Raw genomic sequence first — 15,072 nt, 5'->3', positions numbered from 1 at the left:
GGGGGTAGATTTCTGCATTCGGTTAATGTGATGTTTGCTAATTCATGTACTTCTACGTCTCCCTAGCTGGTTGGAGCAGGCACGTGAATGTGTCTCCTCTAAGCTTGATGACGTTTAATCCGGACTTCTTCTTCTGAATGAAAGCTTAAAGGCGATCAAGTCAGTGGTTGTTCTTCCCACTACAGCTAGTATCGATGTAAAATAATCAGGTAGAGATAGAGTAGGTTCTTATCATGATTCATGTGAAGTCATTTCACCATATTTCGAGACATCATAAACACGTCTGTCCAGGAGAAAATTCAACCACTGACCAAAGTGGTTATACTAACTGTATGCGTTAAGTCAACTAAAACAAAGGGTTCACAAATGAAAATGAATGTGGTCACAACTTCAGAATGTGCTAAATGTGTAAACTAGTATACTAGTATAATAAATATACATCAAATTCATATTAAGACAATGAAGGTTTGGTTCCGCTAAACTAATAAAAAATGTTACTCTTTTTTTTTATTTAAATTTCGAACTGACGTCGCCGACGTTATATTACCAGGGAAAAATAGATTATCGTGCTATAAGGCGGAACAATTGGCCTGATTCTGATTTCCCCCTTCCCCATCACGCTGAGGGGAAAAAGTTGGATCATGCCCATTTTTCATTTTTCCAGGGGGGCGGAGAGATGATTGGATCGTATTGTAAAGTAAATGATCTCTATAGAAAATTGGCTTTTGACTATGCAGTGCGGGTTTTGCTTATTGATGAAGGCCGTTATGTGATTTATGTTTGGTAATTTTTACGTTATATGGTCTCAGGCGAATACATGTGATAAGGGTAAACTTCTGATCAATGATTTACCCTTACCATTATATACACATACGTTGTTTATATATTGTCAAAAAATACAGATTATGCGAATGATTAATTATCAACTAGTCCAAAAGGCCAGTTGACTTATTCTATTATAAGGAAAACATACTTTGGTGTTTTGTGTTTTGATTTATCCGTCTTTATTTTCAAAACACTCCTCCTGGTGCCCACAGAATCCAAGTGAAGGTAACAAACTACATATTCACACAAAACTAACACGCAAGTGTATTACAAACAAACGTACATTTTCTAGGATATGAATTTCATTATGTTGTTTTGGTGAAATTTATCGTGCAAAATACACCATTATTAGAAAACGTCAATATCTTTTTACTATTATTTATTTTATAGATTATCCAATGATTATTAGTAAGGACAAGATGCTGATATTAGATCCACACCAAACTACACCTGATCGTGTATGTATTCTGATGAAATTGAAAAAGTTGAAGGGGTATACAACAGAAATGAACGAATCAGACTGCCTCTCAGCTCTAGAAGGGATATTTGGGTTTACAAAAGATACGTTGCGGTCTGGAAAATTTACTGGTACATTTTTTCGTTTTCCATTGCGTTCAAAACCAACTTTGTTGTCAGACAATGTTTATGATGAAGCGAAGATTGGTGACCTTTTCAGAGCATTTCAATCAGAGGCGTCAGTTGAACTATTGTTTCTGAAATGTTTAGAGAGAATAGAGTTATATACAAAGAACGTCACTGAGCTACCTACAGGTGAGGATTTGCCTATATTCACGGTGAACATATCGGACAGTTGTATAAATGATGTCCGCAAAAAGAGAAAACAATTGTACGAGTTTATGAAATCTGTTCAAAATAGTTTGGCAGAAAAAAGTTTTATGACTTCGTATATTATGAAAATAAAAATGAAAGAACTAAATGAAAAACACACTGAGAACGAATGGTACGTAATGCACTGCTATAAAGGTGGGGATATGTCAAAAGAGTTGAAGACATTATCCCAAGACGAGTCGTTATCTTACAGCCCATACGTGAGTTTGGGTTTGCCTTTATTTCACGACGCAGAGTTCAAAGGTCATGTATTTTGCCTGATGCCCCTTCCATTACAGAATGAAAGTTTGACCGGGTTTCCGGTACATGTGAATGGATACTTCGCACTTACTCAAAACAGACGTCATGTGAAATGGCCAACTGCAGATCAAACCAAAAACAAAGCTCACATGGACAAAACAATCAGATGGAACAAATGCTTAGTCATTGAAGTGTTGGCAGAGGCATATCAAATGTTAATCAACGAAACAATAAAAATGAGCCAGAGCAATAAGTATGTAAGAGATATACTTCAACTTACTTACACATGTATACCAGATCACAGAAGAATAACCAATGACTGGGCAATTATTCTAAATCCCTTGTACAGCAGACTTTTGCAAACAGCGTTCTTGTATACAGAGAACAATGGCGGTAACTGGATAAAATCAGAAGATGCCGTTTATAACATTTTTAATGAGGACACACCGGAAGGTATGTAGCTTCAAATTTCTAAGCATGTCTATACGAGCAATAAATGATAGGAACTTAACTTTAATAGATTACTTAATAAAAACACTATGACTCTTAACAAAATCACTTGATATTTCAATTATCAATTATTCCATCTTTCTAGATTAATCTTCATTAGTAACACCGTAACACAAACATTTGACGAAAACCATATATGTGTTTCATCTTTTATATTATTTCCACACTGAGATAACATATAATTTGACAAAAAACAATCTTAAATTTTAAAAAAGATTTTACTAAATGTATTTTATATATTCGTATACAAATTTACATAGAAAAACAATTTCATGGTATAATTCCTCTTTCAACAAACCAAACTTATTGTACACATAATTTACAGATGTGAAGGAAACAATTGTACGACTTGTGCACCGACATAGCGTCAATCTTGTCAACGTACCAGAACATGTGACGTCTATGATCAGACACAGGGATCACTCAGTGCAGAAGTTGACGCCAAAGTTTATCCTAAATTTCCTGAAGACTGATGCTAAATACAAGAAAATGAACAGTAGTGAGAAGCTTGATATACTTCATTTCATTCTCTCAGCAAGGAAAAGTCTAAATCTAACTGGTGTTGAACTACTACCTTTACAGAATGGTAGTTTTACATTATTTGGAAATCGAGGACGGGACAAACGGATTATAGTATGTGAAGAAGAAATGGAACTATTTCCAGGACAAGAAGATGTATTCTGCAAACAGGTGCTTCAAACAGAGTGGTACCGACTACTCGTACAAATGGCAGAGAAAAGTGAGTATATGTTTTGAAAGTAGTTTAAAAGTAGCTTTGATTAATATTTCTTCTCACTCATTTTAAACCTATGCCATTACAGAATAAATGTATTACACGGAAGACAAAAATTAAATGAACAAACGTGAATAAAATATATGTTTTTGTAATAATTTCTTCAAAGTCACAAGTTTTTATTTTCTTTTTTTTTAAGATGAGTACCAGCTTTGTACAATGCAAGACTTTTCAGCAGATGACATAGCAACTCTTCTTCTTGGCACTATAAATAAATACAATGGCAAAACAACTGACCATGGTTTACGCTGGAAAACATCAACAAGTACAGTTGCTGGTAAGAAATGGTTGACAAATGTTTGGAAGTTTTTACAAGATTATGATATAGACGCTTTCTGTAATTTACATCTTCTTCCAAGCTGTTCACAAGGCAAAGACTTTCTGTACAAACTATCAACAAAAGTTTTACTGAAGACATACCATGGCTACACAGATTTACCTGACGCAGTTTGTAAAGCATTGAGTTACCTTAACATCGTAACAGTCGCCACTCTACCAAAGGCAATTATAAACCACGAAGACATAAACAAGTTTTTATATTTTCCAACAGTTGAAAATGTTTTCAAAATGTTAGAAGATGTCACCGTACAACGTAATAGTGGACAAGCTATACAGAAATTTAATAAAAGCTGTACAGAAAAAGAGAGGACAGAATTTGCAAAGTACATCGCGACAAGTTCGTATTTTAGTTCGAATGTAACAAAGTTCATCTCAAAACTACAAATTTTCAAAGAAAAAAATAGTGGACGAAGCGTGTCCTCAAGTGAAGTAAACATCATGGCAGAGACAGAAGAATTACCGATCAAATATCAAAAGGAATCGTTGGTTTACTCTGGACATTTCCACAAAGCTTTGGTAAACCTACGAGTGCCTACTAGAGGTATGGAACAGGTAGTTATTGAAATAATGGATTGCTTACAAAGAGGAAGCATTTATTCTCACACTGAGATGAACATGATGATGAAATTTGTAATGAATAAGTTTAAAACATTTGAAAACAAACAACAAATTTTAGACATCGCAAGAAACATAAAGTGTGTTCCAAATGGCCGTGGAGAAATGAAAAAAGCTAAAGAACTGTTTGATCCAGAAGATGCTGATTTGAAATGGATCATAATAGATCAAGCCCGTTTTCCAAATATGACAAAATGTCCTATCACTCTGAAACAAGTACGAAAATTGGGACTCAAAACAGGCTGTGAGGTGAATGCTAATGACATCTTAGAATGTGCAAAATACATAGAGTCAAAACCACATGAAGACACCCAAGATCGAAGATCGTCGCAATTGTTGGATTTTCTCCAGAAAAATCCCCAGCTTTTGCGAAGCATTACAGGACAGACTAATCTATCAGAAAAGCTTATGAACGTGCATTTCATAAAACCGAGCTGTAGAATGGAAAACTTTCCTGAAATGTTACCCTGGTTTAAATCTTCTTTCCCATTTTGTAAGCCATCAGAACTAATTGATCATCAATTCGTTCTTCTCACAGGAAGCGTTCAGCCTGTATTACAAAAAGATGTCACACCAGAATTGTGTAGAGTATTCAGTTGGAACAAAACACCAACCATCAAAAGTGTAATAGAACAGCTGTTTATCATCATTCGTCTATACGAGGACAAGTACAAACCCCACCTTCTGCCACTAATCAATCAAATTTACAACTTCTTATCTGTAAATTATAGTAGAGCCAGCGAGGTCACACCTCTTAAATCAGAAAAATGGATTTGGACTGGATTCGGTTTTGAACCTTCATGCAATATAGTTATAGAAACCAAAGACTCCGACATCTCGTTACAACCGTATCTATATTCATTGCCTCCAGAATTCAGGACACCAAAACTGATACAGTTTTTTAGTCGGATGAACTGTGTGAATTGTCAAGATACAGATCTTTTATTGAAAGTTCTACAGATGATTAAAGACAAATACGAAGGCGAATACCAGAATGAACGAGAATCAAAAAGTGATCTTCATCTAAGTATGAAAATATTGAAGAGTTTGAAAGAATTTGATGTTCTTGATGAAAGAGTCCTGATTCCAGTACATACTTATAGTACAGGAAGGGTTATACTAAAACCAGCAAACGAATGCAACTATTGCAACGACGACTGGCTTAAGGGAGCAGCAGAAGAAGATGGTGACGAGATATATTACGTACATCCTGATATATCTCATGACACCGCAGTGAAACTAGGTGTACCTTCGCTAACAGATAAATTACTTGAGGATACAGAAGGCATTGAAGAGTGGGGACAAACTGAACCTCTAACAAGAAGGATAAAAAATCTGATAAAGGATTACAAAGATGGACTATCAGTACCAAAAGAAATTGTGCAAAATGCCGATGACGCAGGTGCTACGAAGGTCACTTTCATGTATGACGAACGTGAAAATAAACAATTTAGAACAAAACTACTTGACTGCAAAATGGCACAATGTCAAGGACCAGCCTTATGGGCATACAACGACGCTACTTTTTCCCAAAAGGACTTTGAAAACATCACTAAATTAAGTGGAGCAACAAAAGAAGACGATAGCTCAAAAATCGGAAAATTTGGATTGGGATTTTGTTCTGTCTACAACTTAACAGAGGTACCAAGCTTTGTGTCTGGTAACCAGATAGTGATATTTGATCCACATACCACATACCTAGGTTCTGCCCTTAGGAATAAGAATCAACCGGGGATTAAAATTGACACAAGGACAAATCAGTCAGTTTTAAAAAGAATGAAATCACAGTTTGAACCATATAATGAGGTATTTGGTTGTAATCTCAACCCCGAAAAAGGAAACATGCAGTTGAACGGAACTTTGTTTAGGTTTCCGTTGAGAACAGAGGAACAAGCCAGGGCGCCAAGTGAGATAAGTGACAAAGTTTACAATCGTAAGGAGATGGTGGAGCTTATTGAAATATTTGTAAAGGCATGTGGAAATTTGTTGTTGTTTACCCAAAATGTAAATGAAATTGAATTTTATCACTTACCTGCCACCAAAACCGACCCGAGAGAAGCAGTTCTACTGTATTCTGCGCATCGGCAGCTGAAACATACGATTGAGAAGCCGTTTGGAAAAAGCATATATACTGGAAATGAAATAACAGTGTTACGAGACATGGCTGAAAGTCTGCGAGTAGCCAAAAGAAACAGACATCATGAGTTAATGACAATATCAAAGAGTATTTTGCAAGAAATACTTATAAATGCAGACAACAATTTAAAAGGATTAGATATAACTGGTTATTCTTCGAAATCAACATGGCTGGTAACCTGGGCCTCAGGCGTTGAAAGGAGCAAAATGATGGCATTGAATTCTAGAAAAAAAGGTGTATTGCCACTTGGTAGTGTTGCTTGTCTTTTGGAAAAACAAGATGAAGATACATACAGCACCTCTTCATTGGAGAAATCTCCATTTGGATTTTATCAGAACAGCCATCTCTTCTGTTACCTTCCATTACCGGTAGAAAGTAAATTCCCTGTACATATTAATGGATCATTTGCTGTCAGTTCAGATCGCCGACGTCTGTCTTGTAAAACGACAGACGACAAGGATTCATTCGACAGTGAATGGAATGAAGCACTTATATCTGATGCTATTTGTCGTGCTTATATTACATTCCTGGAACATTTGCCTAACCTGACTATTGATCCTAATGAGCATTACTTTAAACAGTGGCCTGTGGAAGACATGGAACAAGGAATTTTTGCACTACTTAAGGAATCATTTTATAGAACCATATCAGATACATTAAAACAACCTGTTGTTTTCAGACGAGGCGACAAATCTGTTTGCCTTAATCGCTCTAAATTTTTAGATCCAGTTTTGATGGAAGCTGAGTTTTCCGAAAAGGCGTTTCAAATGTGCATTGAACATTTTGAAAATGACGAAATTACAATTATACGTTTACCAAAAAATATTGGAAACTGTTTCAAGAATTATGGATGTGATAGTGCATTTAAGGAACGAATTTTAAGCGTAGTTTCGTTTTATTCTGTTGTTGTTTTTCCATTTCTGACATCCAGTAACAGGGATTCATCTACGAATGACCAGTTGATTCATTTTGCATTAGATGTTTGTAGAAGATCCGAAGATCTATTTCACTTAATGAAATCAACTTGTTGCATTCCTACAGCTCCAAACAGACGTTTTAGATGTCCTAATGAAACAATTGATAAACACGGATTATTAGGGCCTTTATTTGAAGTGAACGATGAACGATTTGTTGATTTAACATATGTGCGATACGACACACAAGAGCGGTTAGATGCATTGTACAAGCTAGGTATGATTACAGGCGAACTTTCAGACAAAATGGTAATTGACAGAGCACATTCAATCCAGTCACTCGCAAATACAGATTTGACTCGTGCATTAGATCGAAGTAGAAAGTTTGTTTCTTACATCTACAAACACCGTGAAAACATCATGACAAATGAAAAACTTTTGACCGAACTTCAAGCAATAAAGTTTCTCCCTGTCAAGAGAAGGCCGAGACACTGGAATATAATCTGGGGAGGGGAAAAACTTGATTCCACAGAGCAAGGATGTTCTAAAAATGAAAATGAATGCATTCCTTTACTATTTGAATGTCCAACAAATTTACATGCAGAGTCTATCCTGGAACTTGTTTGTTCATTAGAGCCAGTTTTAGATAGATCAAGTCTTCCATATGGCATAGATAACAAATTTATTAAAGAATTAGGTGTTATAGAGGAGGATGGGGTAGATCTTAAAACTATTTTAGAAAATCTGAAGACTATTTGTCAATGTTTTGATGAGAAAGGTCCAGTTGCAGATGAACTAGACATTCTCGATAAAACTACCATGAAAATATACAAATACTTAGATAAAACATTTAAGCAGAATGCATACGATGATGAACAGCTTGAAGAAATTTTGCAAGTTGCGGCTGCATATTCCGGAGAGAAACTTATATTACTGAATGGACAATTCATCCAACCTTGTCAGCTTTTCCTTGACCTATCAGAGGATTGCAGTCCTTATTTGTATGGTTTGAACACGGCAGTTCACTTGAGAACTTTGAAAGGATTTATGACTTTGCTGGGAATACACGAACAGTGCTCTGTTGAGGCGACAATGCAAGTGTTGTCATCAGTTCAGGAGCGAAATGAGTCAAACGACATGTCAGAAGATGCAGTTAGGGTTTATGTTAAGCTTCTCAGAGTTTTAGTTCAAGCGAACGTACGAGAACAACTGCCTAAACAACATTTCCAAAGCTTATATATTCCAGACACAAAAGGAGTCCTGACTCATGTAAGCAAACTATGTGTCGATGAGGTTAATATCACATCGTTAGGAAGAATGAAGTTTACTCATCCGAGTATATCATTTGATATTGCATTTGCCTTAGGAATAAACTCAAAGCGCGAACAAAAGATTGAAGAATGCTCAAGACCAATTGAGATGTTTTCGAAAGATTTTGGTCAGCACGAAGAACTTATAACAAGGATCAAGCGCATTTTATCTGGATATCCATGTGATGCTGGAGTTCTCAAAGAGTTACTACAGAATGCTGATGACGCTAAAGCATCAGAGGTCCATATTGTTATAGACTATAATAATCATGAAACAGACAACTTGTTTTCCGATTCTTGGAAGCCCTTACAAGGCCCAGCCATACTTATTTATAATGACAGTTCATTCTCGGAAGCTGACATCAGAGGTATACAGAAACTTGGCATAGGAAGTAAAGGAGAGGATCCAACGAAAACGGGACAATATGGCGTTGGGTTTAATGCAGTTTATCATCTAACTGATGTTCCATCTTTTTTAACTAAGGGAGACAATGTTGAAACCGGTGAAATCCTTTGTATGATGGATCCTCATTGTCAATTTGTTCCAAAAGCTACACCCGAAAGTCCTGGAAGGCAATATTTTCAAACAGAAATATTGAAAACGGATTACCCAAATGTATTCAAATGTTACTACGAGGACTTGATTATGAAAGAACATGGAACTATTTTTAGACTTCCACTGAGAACTAGTACACTTGCTGCAACGTCAAAAATATCTGCAAAAGACATAAATGAAAGTTTTATTCGTCATTTAATTGAAAATTTTCAAGAGGAAATGTCAGAAATCTTATTGTTTGTAAATTACGTAAAAACTGTTAGATTATCAGAAATCGTTGATGGCAAGTTAAAAGAAAAATGTGCTGTTACTGTAGAAATGACGGAATCCGACGAGGCAAACAGACGCCGATTTTATAAGGAACTGCACTCTTGCTCTTACAAGATAGGACAAACAAAAGATCCCGATTGCATTGAAATGTCAGAGGTTAAGTACAAAATAAGTGTAAATGATACATTTGGGGAAAAGAAGAATTGGATGATTGTTCGACGTATAGGATTCCCGACGCATTCACCAGAAAGTGTTCTGGAAGCATACAGACAAGACGAATTAGGAGTACTTCCAAGAGGTGGCGTGGCTGTTCTGTTGCCAATCGAGGACAAAGTTATACCTTCAAAAGGACGTGCTTTCTGCTTTTTACCTCTCCCATTGGACACAGGAATGCCAGTTCATATCAATGGACATTTTGTACTAGATCATGAAGCGAGGCGAAACTTGTGGACAGAGGAAAAAGAAGGTTATCGATCTGCATGGAATAAAACATTACTGAAAAACGTAATAGCACCAGCTTATGCTAGTGCTCTTCATTTGGTTAAAGATAACCTAGGTTTACAAGAGGGGACAATGATGACCGAAAAAGAGGTGACAAAACTGAACGATGTATATCACACATTTTGGCCTGAGGTTTGCAAAGCAAGTAATGAATACTTTAAATTTCTAGCTGAAAGTATTTATCAATGGATCTTTCAAAATGAAGAATCACTTTTCTTAAGTTATAAATATATGAAAGAAGCTGAAGTAGAAGTAAAGTTTTATCCTCTCATATGTAGCGAAATGGTTTTCCCATGTGTATTCAACACACTAACAGAAGGAACAATGCCCAGTGCATCTATAGAATTGATTTCCAACGTCAGTCAAAATATAGGGGAACGTGTCGTTAGTCTACAGAGAAATGTTCAGAAATTAGAAGATGAAACGAAAAGACAAACCAGCATGCATACTTTGGTTCGCCTCCTAAAGGACTTGGGCATCAAACTTCTCGATTCACCCAAAGCTATTTTGAACAGTTTGAAGGCATCTGAAGTGAAAATAACCGAAATATCTCCAGATTTTCTCACATATTTTTTGAAATCTTTCGATTCTGAAAATGCAGACAAATGTCATATTGGTAATATTCGCGAAGCAATTGAACGGACTACATTAAGATCAGTCGAAAATCTTGTGACATGTATCAAGTATTGCCAACAGAGTCAGACCTTTGAGGATGAAATTGAAGGTTTACCACTATGTCTGACCAACGATTGTATCTTGCGAGTTTTCAGCACAGACTATCCAGTGTTTAGTTCAAAGTTTTGCTACATATTAAACGAATCTTCAAGTTTGTTTCTACACTCGGAATTGGTTAATTTTATTTCAAGAACATCGACTGGAATAAAATCATTTACAATTGATTCTTTTTCTGAATTACTGTATAACACATTGACCGCCGAAATGTACAGAACACATAACCAAGATGTAAAATGGAATCCACAAATAGGACAAATCCCAAATAAATCGTGGATTGAGTCGGTTTGGATGTTTTTGAACTCCGAAGTCAAAGAATATACAAATAACTGCAAGCAAGACGCCCCCGTCATCACATCGGAAACTATATTAACATTGTTAAGACCAGTACTTCCATGGTGTCTTATGCCTTGCATTGAGGAACCAGTAAATGAGAAGTTTGACAACTACAAGCCAATTTTGACTCCAATCGACAAATCGATGTGTGTATTGAACAACGAAAGCTATTCGGGATACCTTAGGAAAGCTCTAGAGAGTCTTAACCTACCGTGCATTGACAGTTTGGTTGCCCCGAGTGATAGACTGATTTTAAATCATATAATTGTCAATTACAGCAATGCTGGAGCCCTTTTAGATTTTCTTTATCAGCACAAAACCGATATTTATAATAGACGCATAAGTGTTAGAAATTGTTATGAGATAATGGGATTCATATGCGAAAATCTGGACAAAATACTAGAAAACAGTGATGCAGAAATCAAAATAGACAAGATAAAGGCAATCCCATTACATTCGAATGTAAACGGACATAACATTAGTATTAATGGACATTCGAGCATACTAGTTCTCGACGAATCTGTAAGTCGAGACATTGTTGTTGACGGAATCGAAGAATGGGCTATTTCGTCAGGCACAATCTTGCTTAAAACATCGTCTAAGCTGAAAAAGCTGTACGCTAGGATGGGTTTAACTAACGAAAATGTAAAACCTATTGACGTTTATACTAATTACTTGCTACCAAAATTTCAATTTTTGCCAAGGCGGGTTCATTTGAAGCATCTAGAATACATTCAAAAGAGTCTGTTGGCAAAATCTTTTGAATTTGATGAACATCAAAAAGATCTTATAACTGTTCTACAAAATGTTGCTTTTGTGCCAGACAATCAAAACGTACTCTTTAAAGCATCTCATTTCAAGAATCCTTTCAACGATTTGATGAAACTGATGTGTGGTCGGGATGATTTTCCGGGTGAACCATTTGACAAACGATACTGGAAATACTTACTAGAAACAGCAGGAATCAAGAACGAAATCACAAGAGAATTAATATTGGATTTTGCACACATTGTAGAACATTTAGGTCGAATACAAGTAACAGACGAAGTAAAAAACAAATCTGCCAAGTTAATTGAGTACATCCTAAATAGAAATGAAGTACAAGAAGAAAGTGTACTGAGAGAAATAAGAGGTATCAAATTCATTGTACCACATACTGTAGAAGATTGGAAAAGTCATATATTTAAACAACCAGAGTCGAAGCTCATATGCTTTCAAAATTCGGTTCCTGAAGATTATTCCGATATTTGTTGGACTACATGTTCAATTCTACCATATTTTGCCAATCCCCAAAATCTTCATTTAAAATCACGCAAAATTCAAAATGAGATGCTTCAACAATTACAAGTGCAAAAAGAACCTTCTTTGGACAATGTTATTCATCATACACAGAATGTTTGTGATTCTTTGAAGTTGTTGGCAAATCAAAATGGAATCAACGTTACACATGTAATTTGGATTGAGCAAGTCTTGATTCATGTATACGCATGGCTTCTTAAGTATAAAGATTCCAACTCCGAAAAGTTAAAGACATCCCTTGCGCAGAAACCGATAATTTTCCTTCCAAAATCAAAGTTGTTTGTCACCTGCGATCGAGTAGTGAAAAGTTTACAAATTGAGGAAATCAGGCCATATTTGATGGAAGTACCGGAACAATATGGTGCCTATTTTAAGTTATTTGAACTTTTAGGCATGAACACACGTGAAAATATTTGTAATTTTGTCAAAGTCCTAGGTAATCTGCACATAGATATTGGAAACAATGTGCTCCATGTTAACGAACTACAAACTGTGAAAAAAGCCATGCAAGGAATCTGCAATCATCTTCCTTCGCTTAATGATGAACTGAAAACTGATCTAACCAATATAGACACATTGTTTTTGCCAACAAGGGATAAATTTCTGGCCAATGCGAGAAACATTGTTTTATCGAACAATAAGGATTATGAGGAGAAAATAGGAAATGATATTGGCATGCCATACATGATCAATTTAAATGATTTAAAAGTATTCGGTGTTGGAAACATTGTTTTAGATTTCAAAAAATTGCCATTAAAACTGCAGCCAAATATTTTATCGGACATGATAGAAAAAGAACTAAATGCAGAATCGCTGAACGTCCGATTTGACGAGAAAGGACGGTTATTTCGTGATTTCATAGTCACACCACAATTTTTAGAAGCTGCAGTAAGAATAGCCGTCCATTGCAGGGATAAGAGAGCATATCAAGCTAAAGAGACGGAAATAGATGTTGATAAGATAATAACAAGTATTGAAAAGTTACAAATAGTGCAGGTTGATATGGTCCAATTAAAGCTGGTTTTTGGAAGCAAAATTGTTGGTTACAGTGAGGAATCGTGTTATTATTACACAAAAAACGATATGGAAGACGAAATAGAACATATTTTATTGTGCTGTTTTAAGGATAAGAAAATAACAAAATGGGTCGTTGAAAATTCAAGGACAATAAGTAGAGCACTGCAAAGTTGTAGCAACAACGAGTTCACTGACACCGACGGTCTTTTATTTGTTGTATTACATCATTTGAAAAACCCAGATAGCATATCGAAAGCTTTAGATAAAGAAGGAATTTCTCAGTATTCAATAACACAAAGATGCAGAACGTCAATTTTCCCGCCTGCTGGTACATATGTTCATTCAGATTGGCACTGCTACCTTGACAATAGCTTTTCTAATTTTGAAGTGGGAGAATATGTTGCTTTGCTTTTGAATGAAGAGACCATGGAGAATGACACATTTATACCCGCTTTGTACATATATGCTATTATTGTTAAAAAAATCGAAGAAGCTTCTCCATCTTCCCTGCTCGACAATACACTATGTATGTATGAGGTAGACGTGGGTGAGAGAATAGAGAGAAAAAGAGCGTATGATCTTTACAAGTTCAACCGTTCCACTCCAGAGAGCTCAACAGAATTAGCCCCATTCTTAAATATAGCAGATTCACCAAAAGATGATAGGAATCTAGATGACGTTTTGAAGGAAGTAAAAGAAATATTAAAGGCTGCATGGACACTTCCAGAGGACGAGAGAAGAAAAGTTGTAAGACGTTTGTATAAAAAATGGCATCCTGATAAAAATATTGGTAATGAAGATTTTGCAAAGAAGGTATGTCAATTCTTACAGCAAATCGTGTTTAAATTGGAAAGTGGACAAGACATTGATTCTGAGAGTTCTAGCACCTTTGAACCATCAACAGGTTCAAATTTCTACTCACATTTTAGAACGTGGGATCGAGATGCCAAACATGATTCAAACAGAAATAAACGACGACGTGGTAGACGCGGTGGCGGTGCCGGACATTCCAGACGACAACCATCAGAACCTGTACCATCCTGTCATGAATCAAGGCAATGGATAAGACAGGCAAAAGTTCACCTTACTGGTGCCATGAAATTCCTGCCTAAAGCTGACATCGGACCAAACTTCAATTCAATATGCATGATATGTTACCAAGTAAGTAAAATTTTATTAAACTTTTTAAATAAAGAAAGAAGCACAGCTGAAATTTTTTCTTTGTGTTTTGCAATATTTTTGGTAATTTGGGTTTTATCAACTCTTCTATATTCTATCGGATTTTGATTTAAAATAGTTTGGCATCTAGCTCATTGACGAGACTTTAATTGTTAGATGTAGTGAACTTGGCATTCTTATAGTATATGACCTTGATAAAAGCTTCATCTATTCGAAGAGAGATTTACATCCGTTTCATCGGTATAAAAGAGGCGAAAGATACGAGAGGGAAATTCAAACTCATTAGAGATAAAATATTCTGACGCTCTGTCATGGCCAAAAACGAAAAGGACAAAGTGACACATAATAGTACAAACGACACAACATAAAAAACCAAAGACTAAGCAAAACGAACCCCACCATAAAACTGGAGGTGATCTCTGGTGCTACGCAAAGGTAAGAAGATTTTGCTCTTTATGAGACACCCATAGTGTTGCTCATGTTATTACAAACCCGGTAATTGGTCTAATTCGGTAGGGTATATTCGTGAAAAACGAACTGGATAGCTACATCATAAGGAACATATCCGATATCAACTGTGTATAACCCTATTTCCTATTATTTTTTATATTCATGGTACGGGAGAACGCTGAAAACTGAATTAACCCCAT

The 15,072-nt window shown here is 35.9% G+C and overlaps 1 protein-coding gene across 2 annotated transcripts in view; it reads left to right on the top strand.

Annotated features, from left to right (window-relative positions):
• LOC139519024 (sacsin-like) overlaps positions 1–15,072 on the top strand; it is a 47,912-nt gene that overhangs the window by 29,354 nt on the left and 3,486 nt on the right. For both annotated transcript variants that reach the window (XM_071310739.1, XM_071310740.1), the window contains 3 exons: positions 1,216–2,367; positions 2,750–3,163; positions 3,357–14,404. In XM_071310739.1, coding sequence (XP_071166840.1) covers positions 1,216–2,367; positions 2,750–3,163; positions 3,357–14,404 — 12,614 coding nt within the window. The remainder of the gene's footprint in view (positions 1–1,215; positions 2,368–2,749; positions 3,164–3,356; positions 14,405–15,072) is intronic.

This window comes from Mytilus edulis, chromosome 4 (genome assembly GCF_963676685.1).
Source record: "Mytilus edulis chromosome 4, xbMytEdul2.2, whole genome shotgun sequence".
Taxonomy (NCBI): Eukaryota; Metazoa; Mollusca; class Bivalvia; order Mytilida; family Mytilidae; genus Mytilus; species Mytilus edulis.
Note: the sequence above shows the minus strand (reverse complement) of the source record. Positions and strands in the feature narration are given on the sequence as shown.